At 54.1% G+C, this 11,763-nt stretch overlaps 2 protein-coding genes across 2 annotated transcripts; one reads left to right on the forward strand and one right to left on the reverse strand.

Moving 5' to 3' along the window:
- Positions 1–102: 102 nt before the first annotated feature.
- Positions 103–1,899, forward strand: LOC103583376 (drebrin-like protein; the record flags this gene model as incomplete). Its single annotated transcript, XM_008564705.1, has 2 exons — positions 103–208; positions 749–1,899. Coding segments are annotated over 2 exons (246 nt in total), but the record flags the coding sequence as incomplete, so codon positions are not given.
- Positions 1,900–2,563: 664 nt separating this feature from the next.
- LOC103583375 (phosphoglycerate mutase 2) lies at positions 2,564–5,845 on the reverse strand. The gene is made up of 3 exons (XM_008564704.1): positions 4,565–5,845; positions 4,281–4,461; positions 2,564–2,767 (listed from the first exon to the last, which is right to left on the reverse strand). The coding sequence occupies exons 1-3, from the start codon at positions 4,976–4,978 to the stop codon at positions 2,601–2,603; spliced, it is 762 nt and encodes a 253-aa protein (XP_008562926.1). The 5' UTR covers positions 4,979–5,845; the 3' UTR covers positions 2,564–2,600.
- Positions 5,846–11,763: the final 5,918 nt, after the last annotated feature.

Consider the following 11,763-nt stretch of genomic DNA (forward strand, 5'->3'; position numbering starts at 1 on the left):
GCCCCCCCCCCCCCACACACACACACAACTGAGCTGTGCAAGGGAGGGCAGGTAGTGGTATGGGGTTGAGTCTGGGGTAACATCTTTCTTGTCCCCGGGCAGGTGCAGCAGGAAGGTGCTGGCTCTGAGCATGTTGACCACTACACACAGGGTCAGGGGCTCAGTGGGCAAGGTCTCTGTGCCCGGGCCCTGTATGACTACCAGGCAGGTAAGGTGCCCCAGTCCAGCCACCACAGACAAGAGGTTAGGAGACAAGAGGGTCTGGGGTTTGGGGGAGGGGGCTGGGATGGTGGGAGACAAATTTGGAAGTGGAAGCACCTCTGGAGTAGGGATAACCATGGCTCTGGAGCTTCTGTCTTGCACAGCCCAGGCCTCCCTGTGTGCTCTGGGCAGCTACTCGCTGTCCACTGGTGTGAATCCCAGTTGCCATCTTGTTGTACAACCTGGAGGTATGACCAGAGAGGTGGACCAGGCCTGGATGCTGGTTCCCCAGAAGTCCCTGGATGGGGAGCAGGCTGGCAGGTATTTCCTCCAGCCTTTTGCAGAAAGCTCTGTAGAAAGGTTGCCCTGGGAGAGTGGCCGCTGCAACAGCGTCACAGGGTGCAGCCCTCGCAGGCAAAGGCCCAGCGGGATGGCAGTGGCCTCAGTGAGCCCTACTGTCGGAGCAGTGGAGCTGCTGGGCTGCCAGAGTAGGTGGGGTGGGGGTCGTAGAGTCCTGACACAGCACCTGAGCTCACCCTCCTTGCAGCTGACGACACAGAGATCTCCTTTGACCCTGAGAACCTCATCACGGGCATCGAGGTGATCGATGAAGGCTGGTGGCGTGGTTACGGGCCAGATGGCCACTTTGGCATGTTCCCTGCCAACTACGTGGAGCTCATCGAGTGAGGCTGAGGGCCGTCTTTCCCTCCCCACCCAGATGTGGCTTCCTTGTTGCTGGAAGAGGAGGCCTGAGAGTTGATGTTTGGCACTCTTCCAGGAATGGGACCCATGATGAAGATGAGGCCTCAGGGCTCCCTCTGGCCTGGGTGGCTCAGTCTCTGTCACCCCACATGCAGCAATAACCTGGCGATTCCCAAACATGCTTCCTGCAGCCCCCCAGATCCTCCCAGCCAGCCTGGCCCTTGTCCCCAGAAGGATATTAGCCAGGCCCCGCCTGCGGCCAGCCCCTTGGTGACTTCCACCAAGGAGAGCAGCCACTGGCAGGCTGGGGGATCTTAGCAGGGCATCTGGAGGCACATCCATGCTCCAGGCTGCCTCCTGCATTTGCCTTTTTTCTTTTTCTCTTGCTTCTAAGGGGTGGTGGCTACAGCTGTTTAGAATGGACCCTTGGGAACAATGAACTTAGAGAATTGCTCTTAGCAGAGTTTATGACCAAAGTTAGAGTCAGAGTGGATCTGTCAGTCTTGACAGCAGGTAGGTCGTCTGGGAGCCTGCTCTGTGCTCCCCGCTCCATTTCCCTATCCCTCTGCCTGGCTGTGGGAAGTGGGGACCAGATGACCCAGCTCCTGTCTCTGGGTTTGTGAAAACAACAGCAGACACAGCATGTCCTTCGGTGTGGCTCACTGTCTGCCGGCCCCCGTGTGCCTCATGCTGATTCTGGCTTCAGCAGGGGTCTTTGTCTGCTGCCCTCTCCCAACCCCCTTCCATCCCCCAAATTTTCTGTCCTAGCCCATCTGAAGAAGAAACCTGCTTTTGGTCTAAGAATTGCAGTTTGGTCCCCACAGGCTCCCAGCTCTGACCTGCCCTGCTGTAGCCTGAATGCTCCCATGTGGAAGCCAGCTCTGTGCCTGGGGTGTGCACGTGTGTGTGCACGTGGGTGTGAGCACACAAACCCTCAGACCACCGCAGCCGCTGATCTGCCACCTGGAGGGGCATAAACTTTAGGATGTGACTGAAGTTGGAGCTATCCTGCATTTCAGTTCCTCTGGGAGAGACCAAGGGCCACCCCGCTCCCTGCCTCAAGGAGCCTCTGCCCATGCGCAAGTGTGGAGTGAGGTGCCTGGCACCCACCGAGCCCCAGGGGAATTAGGTCCCTCATGTGCCCCAGGAGGTGCTAGGCAGACATGCTCGACTCCCATCTTCACATGCTAGCCGCCTAGGGTGGAGGCTGTGCTGAGGGCTCACATTCCACCTGCTCCTCAGGCCTCTCCCATTTCTTGCCAGCATGTCCTAGGCAGGCCCACCCCAGCTGTAGAGGCCCCATGAGTCTGGGGTGTTGCTAGCTTTCAAGCCACCTGCAGGCTTGTCTGTCCCTGGGGCTCAAGGTGCCACTCTGGGAGTTGCAGGGACAGCTGGCTGAAAGCAGTGTCCTGGCTGTGGTCCTTGTTCCCTGTGGGGAGGGCTGGGTCACTCGGGCTCTTCTCCCTAAGTAGCCCCAAGCACCCTGATTCTAGAGCAGGGTCACCATAGGGTCTTGTTTAGAGTGCAGATTCCTGGGGTGGACACAGCTCCTGGTGACATGGGTTTGGGGGGATAGCTGTGCCTCTGTTCCCTGAGGTCCCTACAGCTAATGGTGGGGGCGAACTGGGTAAGCTGCCCTGGCCACGCTGGACTCAAGGCACTGGGAGGAGGTGTCTTTATTGCCCCAAGCCCACCCCTCACTTGGCCTTGCCCTGGGCCGCCACAGCCTCCATGGCCTTCCGCACTGTCTCCTCGTCACCCAGGAACCGCATGGGCTTGGTGGGTTTCAGCGCCTGGTCCAGCTCATATACAATGGGGATCCCTGTGGGCAGGTTCAGCTCCATGATGGCCTGGTCTGACATCCCTGTGTGGAGAAGCAGGCATCCTCAGCCCCTCTGTCCCCAGCTTGTCCACACAGCAGACACCATGGCCATTGTGGGCCACAGAGCCATCTGCTTGCATCAACCCTTCCAGTCCTGGGAGCAAGGCCACAGAAAAATACCTAAAGGTCAAGGCAAGCAGCCTACAGAAATAGCCCAGTGATAAAACTAGGACCTTGTCCCCGCCCTAGTGGCCGTGACCTTTGGTGGTGCCATCCTTTGACTCCTTGGTCTGACATGAACTCTGGCCAGACTGAAGTTGAGGTTTGGAAACACATTAGCTGTTTGGTTTCTAGAGTGTTCTAAATTGTAGACATCCTGAGAAAAGGAGCAGGTGAGGAGAAAGATTGAGGGGAGGCCATGTCTGTGGAAACCCGACCCAGCCTGCCTCCTACAGCCCAGTGCCAGGAATAGCAGCTTGACCTTTGGTATTCACGCCCCCCTCCCGCTCCATGCAGGAGGGCTTAAGAGAATGTTCTCTATGGTGTCAGGGATACCCCAGCTCCTACTGAAATCCTGTTACATACATCGTGCTGCATCCTCTTCCCCAAGACCAGGCTGTGAGAGGCCCCCAGGAAGCAGGGGCGTGGGGAGTCGGCATCGTGGGGGAGGGCAGACGCGGGCTAGCCAGTCCAGGGCCTGGCGGTCTGTGTGCTCTGGCCAGCTGCCTGTCGGCCCCTGGGAGCGGGAGATTTGGGGCACACCCCACTCCCTTCTTGCCTTTCCTTGATCTCAAGCTTGAAGGCCATTCAAGTGCTAATTTTGACTTTCTGGGTTTCTGAGAGTCCTCAAGGCCTATCTAAGGTGGAGATGGTGAGGACCCTGTCACCGGGAAGGGCCTCCCCACGCCCATGCGCGCACAGGCCCATTTGTCCCCTCTTTAGTAGGATGGGGTCTGGCTGCTCCATACCTTTGCGCCCTTCTTTTGACTGGTCTTACCTTTGCCTGGAGGGGTGTGGGGAGGGAGATGGTGGGATGGGAGCTGGGTTTCTGGGGACCTGAGGGGCAGTGGGGCCCAAGGCCCCCATTAGGAGGCATACTGGGAGGAGCCCATGAGCTCCCCATAAAGGGTTGAGGTCCCATACTGAAGTGGCTTGTCCAGGATCCCACAGCAAACCCGGAGTCGGAGCCAGATGCCCTAAGTCTCAGCCCTCTTCCAAGCTGAATGTCCTTGGGCAAGATGCCACCCTTGGCACCTGCTCCACCTCTGACCATGGCGGGCTTCAAGTGCGATCCATCCCTGGGGAGGGAACCCAGGTCTTCACCCACAACCTTCAGAAGGAAATGGTCTACCTAGTGTCCCAGTGTTCACAGAAATGAGACAGAAGTCTCAGAAAACTTAAAAAAACGGTTTCTCAGCCCTCCCATTTCAATCCACAGTTTGAAAACCCACGTCTGCAAAGCTCCCTCAACCAGGGAGTGGGTACTTGGCTGAAAATAAGAAGTTGGGCCATGGCCCCCACTGCCCTCTCACACCCTCCTGAGGGTGGGCCTCACCTTCCAGATGCTTGACGATGCCCCGCAGGCTGTTCCCATGGGCTGCGATGAGCACTCTTTTGCCGGCCTTGATCTGGGGGGCGATGTCCTCATTCCAGAAGGGCAGGGCCCTGGCGATGGTGTCCTTGAGGCTCTCGCAAGTGGGCAGTTCCCCCGGCTTCAGGCCTGCGTAGCGACGCTCCTGGGGGACATAGGGACAGTGCTGTTCCCTCCTTAGGCAGCTGGCCCCCCACCTGGGCTCCCGTCCCCACAGCCTCCTGGAGGCCTTCCCTGTGGCGGCCCACCTTGCTGATGGAGCTATAGTAGGGGTGCTTCTCATCCATGGGGGGCGGCGGGATGTCAAAGGAGCGTCTCCAGATCTTCACCTGCTCCTCGCCATGTTTGGCGGCTGTCTCTGCCTTGTTGAGGCCCGTTAGGCCCCCGTAGTGCCGCTCATTGAGGCGCCAGGTACGCACCACGGGCAGCCACATCTGGTCCGTGCCATCCAGGATGGTCCAGAGGGTGCGGATGGCCCGCTTCAGCACCGACGTGTAGCAGATGTCAAACTCCATCTTGGCGTCCCTGATGGCCTGGGCTCCCCGCTTGGCCTCCTCGGCCCCCTTCTCACTCAGCTCTGCATCAAACCAGCCGCAGAAACGGTTCTCCTGGTTCCACGTGCTCTCGCCATGCCGGACCATCACTAGGCGGTGGGAGGCCATGACAGCAGCGGGACACGGGGGCTCTGGATGGGATGGCTGCCTCCCGATCACCCCAGTTTTATAACAGCATCCCCAGCCCCCACCCCAGCCAACTGCCAATCAGCATTCCAGGCACAACAGGCAGCAGCAGGTGGCCAGTAGCAGAGCTGCTGGGAGGGGCAGACCAGGGAGTTGGACTTAAATAGCCCCCACAACCAGCCGTCCCCGCCTGGGCTTGAGTGACAGGTCCACACCAGCTGGCACCCAGAGCCTGAGCTGGTGGGGCTGCCAAGTACGGCTGGGCACGAAGGGCAGGCGTCAGGGCCTGGGGGAGGGGGGACTGCAGAAATTCCCTAGGGGAGACTCCTTGAGGTTAGGACTCAGTGGCCCAATCACCCTTTCCTGCTCAGGAAGGGGCACACAGAAAGATTCCACCCCCTTCCTCCTAGTCACTCATAACACAACTGTGGACAAGTCTACATCTCCATAAGGAAACTGCCCCCCTGGGGGTACATGCGTATGTATACATGAGTTGCCAAGAGGTTACCCCTGTGGTTTTGCTCTGCTTATCCTGGTGTGGAGAGCTGTGTACTGGTGGAAACCTTCCTCAGGTGTCCTGACCCCTCCCTGGCTCCATGGCAGGCCCTCTCTCTGTCCAGCCCTGCCCACAGACTGATCCCTGAAGGAGCTGGCAACCTGGGGGCCAAGCTAAGAGGGGCCCACCAATGGACAGAGCCAGGGGAGCAGGTGCAGGGTGCAGCTCTGGGGAAAAAGGTCCAGGCTTGCAGGAGAGGAGAGGGTAACAGGCAGCAGCATGGGCAGGTGGGTTTCCAGGACAACCAGGAAAGTTACGGGGCCCCTTCTCTGCTCTGGGGTCCCTTTGTCAAGATATTGTCCACTTCTGGGCCGGCCCGGTGGCACACTGCTACAGTGCGCCGCTCCCGCCGAGGGTTCGGATCCCACATACAGACCGGTTCCCGCTCACTGGCTGAGCGAGGTGCGGGCGCAACACCGAGGGTTGTGATCCCGTTGCCGGTCCCGGTCCGGTACGGGCGCGGCACTGAGGGTTGCGATCCGTTGCCGGACACGAAAAAAGACAAAAAGGGGGAAAAAAAAGATATTGTCCACTTCTGCCACATACTCACACCCCACCTCTCCTCGCCCAAGCCAGGCTCACCCCTTCCAACTGAAACTACCATGAAAAGTAAAATATTCCAAGATTCATACCACTGGAGGGGCCCTCCCACCTTCGGGGACTGAGGCATTGATGGTTGAGTACATGCTCAGCTTCACAGGAGTGCCCAGAGAGGGGCTGAGGTGCAGGTGGGGGATGGCATGGAGTGGAGCCCAGGCCCAGAACTTCTGCATTCAGGTTTGTGGGGCAAGGGCCACTGGGGCCAGAGTGATGAGGAAACCCTGAGGAGCAAAGTTGTAGCTGCAGCCTTCACAAGGGGGTCCTTGGCCAGACCCCTGGCATGGGCCCCTTCCAGGGCCTCCCCCTTCTCCCACCTCACCCCAGTGGCCAGTCTCACCCTGCCATGCTTCTGATAATAGGAAAGGGTGGGTGGAAGGCCAGCAGAGGTCAGCCACCACCTTGAGACAGATTTGAGTGTGCAAGAGGCCCTCAACAGGCCTTCCTCCATCCCACTGGCCCATGAGGTGGAGACTCTGAGACCCTGAACTTCAAGGCTGGCCCAGGAGTCCCAATGGGCAGAGTTGGGAGAACTTCCTGTGGGCAGGGGAGACCCCAAGGCCAGCAGGAGGTGTAACCCATTCCTCCTAGCAGCACCACACACAAGTCTCACTGCTCCAAATCTATCCTGATTGAAGCCACATCTAATTTTATGGTCTTTTTGTCCCCTTGACCACACCAGGAATTGACCCGCTGGTCCAACTACATGTAATTGAGGGCCAGGCCCTAGGGTCCAACAGACACCAGATGAGAAGCCCATGTTCCAGTAGGGGAGAGGGATCCTACCAGCAGCTGAACATGCCTATTATAGAGAATGACAGGTACTTAGAAGGAAGGGACGTAATGGGATGGGAAAAGAGGTGAGGAGGGGGCAGCTACTTTCAGGGGTGTGTGGGTGGGGTGCAGGGCTTGAGGATAGGGACAACCCTCTGAGGTGATATTTAAGTGGAAACAGCAGAATGCAAAGGACTCAGCTATGTTGAGTCCTATGGAGAGAGCATTCCAGGCAGAGGAGCCAGCAAAGACCAGATCCCCATAGAGCAGCAAACAGGCTGGGGCAGCAGTGTGGACATAGTGCAGAGGTGGGCTTTGTGTCCCCCCATAGAGGGAATCACTGCAGTTTGGAGCATGGTCGCACTTTAAAGTCACTTGCTGCCTGTGGGGGCTGGGGGAGCCCAGAGGAGAGTTTAGGGCTTCTGAGCCTGGGCTCTGGCTTGCCTCCTCTTTGATTCACGTGACAGGCATTTGCGGGGCCTCTCCAGTGTGCCAGGGCTTTCCAGCATTGGGGCACAGCAGTGGGAAACTCGGGACTGCCCTCGGGGCCTCCACCAGGAATGCGGCCCAGTGGGTGGGGAGCCGTGTGTCACAGGATGGTCCTGGGAGGTGGGGGAGCACCGTCTACCCATCCCTCCCACCGGCCATGACCATCAGTCCCAGAAAGACATGGGCAGCCCTGGGGGTCGTGAAAAGCAGCAGCACGTGGATGAGAAAAGGAGGCCAGACTCAAAGTTCTACCGAACAGTGGCGTGGTTATCATTTTTTCCTTCCAATGTTGCCCAGCCTGGACATTAAAGCAGCTTGAAACCTGGAAGTGCACCCAGTGTAGACAAAAGGGCTCCAGGAGACTCTCTCTGTCCAAGGAGCAGGAAACAAAACTCCTACAAGTCAGAGCTAAGGGAATCCTCCCATTTTTTCCTTTCTTCCCCACCCAACTCCTGGGCAATAACATGAAAGTGGTGTAGTGACAGCAGCCAGGCAGGCACCTGAAACCTGGGGAGGGGAGTTTGACTCTCTGACCAGAGGATTCAGGGCCCTGACTAGCCACTCCTGCTGCTCTCTGCCTCTGCGCTACACCCTGGCGGCAGCTGCAGGAAGTATGCAGCAGGGTCGGGAAACAAAGGCTCCAGATGTCTGGCTGGAGGTCTTGGAAAGGAGAGAACAGAGCAGGGAAGGTTAAGTGAGTGATCCAATAGAGCTACATGTGAACACGTGGAGTCGCTGCCCAGCTGTGCACGTGGGGCCTGACTGTAGATTCATACTACAAGTCCCAGACCAACCAGAGTACACACGAGACTAACATGACTAGTAGTGCAAACACTTTAAACAATCAGCATATTGCTTAGGATTTAAACAAGGTCCAGAGTCTCAACATAATATTCAAAATATCCAGGATATAATCCAAAATGACCCAGTGTACAAAAATCAGGATAATCTCAACATGGAAGAAAAGACAACCAACGGATGTTCACAGCAAGAGGACTGACGTATTGGAATTATCAGATACAAATGTTAAAGCAGCTATTCATAACCAGCCTTCACAGTGTATTGGTGAACACTCTTAAAATGAATGGGAAGATAATAATAATCAACCACATTGTATATTGACAAAATAAAAATTTAAAGGAAAAAAAAATAACTTCATCGAGATATAATTCATGTATCATTAACTTTACTCTTTAAAATGTATAATTTTGTGTTTTTGTATATTCACAAAGTTGTGCAAGCATAGCCACTATTTATGTGCCTTTTGTGTCTGGCCTCTCTCACCTAGCTTGATGTTTTCAAGTGTCAGCCACATTGCAGTATATATGAGAACTTTATTCCTTTCTGTGGGTAAATAATATTTCATTGTTTGTATGAACCCCTTTTGTTTATCCATTCCTCCATTGATGGGCATTTTGTATTGTTCCCACTTTTTGGCTTTTACAAATAATGCAACTGTAATATTCATGAGCAAGTTTTGTGTGGACGCTATTATTATTTCTCTTAAGTATGCACTGAGGAGTGGAATGATGCATCATTTAGTAAAAAAAAAAAAAAAAATGAATGGGAAGATAGAAATTATCAGGTAAGAAACAAGATATAAAGGGTAACAAAATGGAAATTTTAGAACTGAAAAATACAATAACAAAAATTTAAAATCCACTGGATGGGCTCAATAACAGAATGCAAATGACAAAGGATAGGGTCGGCAAACTTGATGACAGTTTGGAAAAAGAAAAACTTACAAACCAAGAGGCTCAGTGAACCACGAACAGGATAAATTGACAAAAACAACAAAAATCCAAGCCTGGACATCATAATGAAATTTCTGAAGATTAAAGAACAAAAAAACCCTAAAATCGGCCAGAGAAAAATGATGCATTTCATTAGGGCACTATTTTCTGAAAAACTGTGGATTTCTCACCAGAAACCATGCCGGCCAGGAGGAAGTAGAACAGTATTTCTGAAGTGTTGAAATAAAAGAATTGTCACCTGAGAATTCTATATCCAGCAAAAATACTCTTTAGGAAGGAAGGTAAAACAAAAACATTCTCAAATGAAAGCAAACTAAGAGAATTCATAACCACAGTACCTGCTGTAAAAAAAAAAAAGTTAAAGCAAGTTCTTCAGACAGAAGGGAAATGATACCAGAGGAAGCTCAGAACATTGGGAATGCAGGAAAGACAACACAAATGGTAAGAAGCCACATAAATGTGAGACTATTCTTCACTTCTTGAATTCTTTAAAATATATGAGATGGCTGAATTAAAAATAATACTGAAGCTGGGAGGAGGAAAGGAAAAAAATGATACTCTCTGATGGGGGCTTCAGTGTATGTGGATGTAACACAACTACAACATGAAGGGAGAAGGCAAAGGGATCTACACGTGGTAAGGTTTCTACACTCCACTTGAGGTGATAAAATATTACTTCTAAGTAGACTGTGAAAAGTTAAGTATATTATAGTCCTTAGAACAACCACTGTGTGTGCACGCACACGTGTGTGTGTGTCTGTGGAGAGAGTGCAATGGAGAGTCAGGAGGAAAAAAGGGCAGGAAAGAAGGAGAAATGAAGAACAGAAAACAACATAATGGTGGACCTAAATCTAAACATTTCAATAGTTGTATTAACATAAACGGTCTCCTCATGCCAACTAAAAGATTATCAGTTTGGATTTCTAAAAACAACCTAATTCTACGTTGTCTTTAAGACACTCACTTTAAATATAATGGGGTGTACATAAGTTATAGTAAAAGGTGACAACTCATTCTATGAGGGCAGTATTACCCTGACACCAAACCTAGACAAAGGCATTACAAGAAAATTACAGACCAGTATCTCTTATGAATATACATACAAAAATCTTCAACAAAATACTAGCAAACATAGCCCAGCAACAACAGAAAAATGAATATATTCCATAAGCGATAGAATTTATGCTAGACATGGAGTCGGGGACCGGACCACCCTCCCACAACCAGGCACAACATGCTAGCACCTTGGAGCCTACCCAGGGACCCAGGGCATGAAGAAGGGGACCGGACCTCTCTCCCACAACCAGGCATACCAAGCCAGCACCTTGGGTCCCACCCAGTGACTCGAGGCATGGAGCCAGGAACCAGATCCTCCTCCCACAACCAGGCACACCAAGCCAGTGCCTCGGGGCCTGCCCACGGACTCGAGGCACGGAGAAGGGGATCAGACCACCCTCCCACAATCAGGCACACCATGCCAGCACCTCGGAGCCCATCCAGGGACCCAGGGCATGGAGAAGAGGACCGGACCTCTCTTCCACAGCCAGGCACACCACACCCACACCTCAGGGCCTGCCCAGGGACCCGAGGCACAGAGAAGAGGACCAGACTTCTCTCCCACAACCAGGCACACTGCGCCAGCACCTTGGGGCCCACCCAGGGACCGGAGGCATGGAGAAGGGGTCTGGACCTCTCTCCCACAACCAGGCACACCACGCCAGCGCCTCGGAGCCCACCAAGGGACCTGAGGCATGGAGAAGGGGACTGGACTCTCCTCCCATAACCAGGCACACCAAGCCAGTGCTTTGGGTCCCACCCAGTGACCCGAGGCATGGAGCCAGTAACCGGACCCTCCTCCCACAACAAGGCACACCATGTCAGCACCTCAGGGACCACCTGGGGACCCAAGGCAAGAAGGGAACCAGACCTCTCTCCCACAACCAGGCACACTGCACCAGCGCCTTGGAGCCCACCTGGGGACCCAAGGCATGGAGAAGGGGACTGGACCTCTCTTCCACAACCAGGCACACCAAGCCAGTGCCTCAGGTCCCACCCAGTGACCAGAGGTATGGAGCCAGGGACCGGACCCTCCTCCCACACCAGGCACAAAACGCCAGCACCTTGGGGCTCATCTGGGTACCCAAGGCATGGAGAAGAGGACCAGACTGCCCTCCCCTTAACCAGGCACACCGTGCCAGCACCTTGGGGCCCGAGGCACGGAGAAGGGGACCAAACACACCAACAACCAGGCATACCGCCAGTGCCAAGGAGCATACCAAAAACAGCACCTCCACGTGGGTGGCCCACCACAGCCACCACAATAACCATGGACGCCACAACCACCACGCAGATGGTCCACCAACCACTGGAGTTCATTCACACAAGAGTCACCAGCAGAGACAAAGAAAAGAAGAGGATGTCTCTCTCCACAAAGCCCATTTTAGAGTGACAGAAGAAGCATCTGCTCTATGATAATATTGGGGGACCTGATCACACCTCTCAGTATTGGACAGATCATCTAGGCAACAAATTAACAAGTAACCATTATTCTTTCAGAAGGAGAGAAGAAATCTAGGGCAATTAAAGGGGGGAGGGGG

This window comes from Galeopterus variegatus, unplaced genomic scaffold, assembly GCF_000696425.1.
Source record: "Galeopterus variegatus unplaced genomic scaffold, G_variegatus-3.0.2 Scaffold22433, whole genome shotgun sequence".
Lineage (NCBI taxonomy): Eukaryota > Metazoa > Chordata > Mammalia > Dermoptera > Cynocephalidae > Galeopterus > Galeopterus variegatus.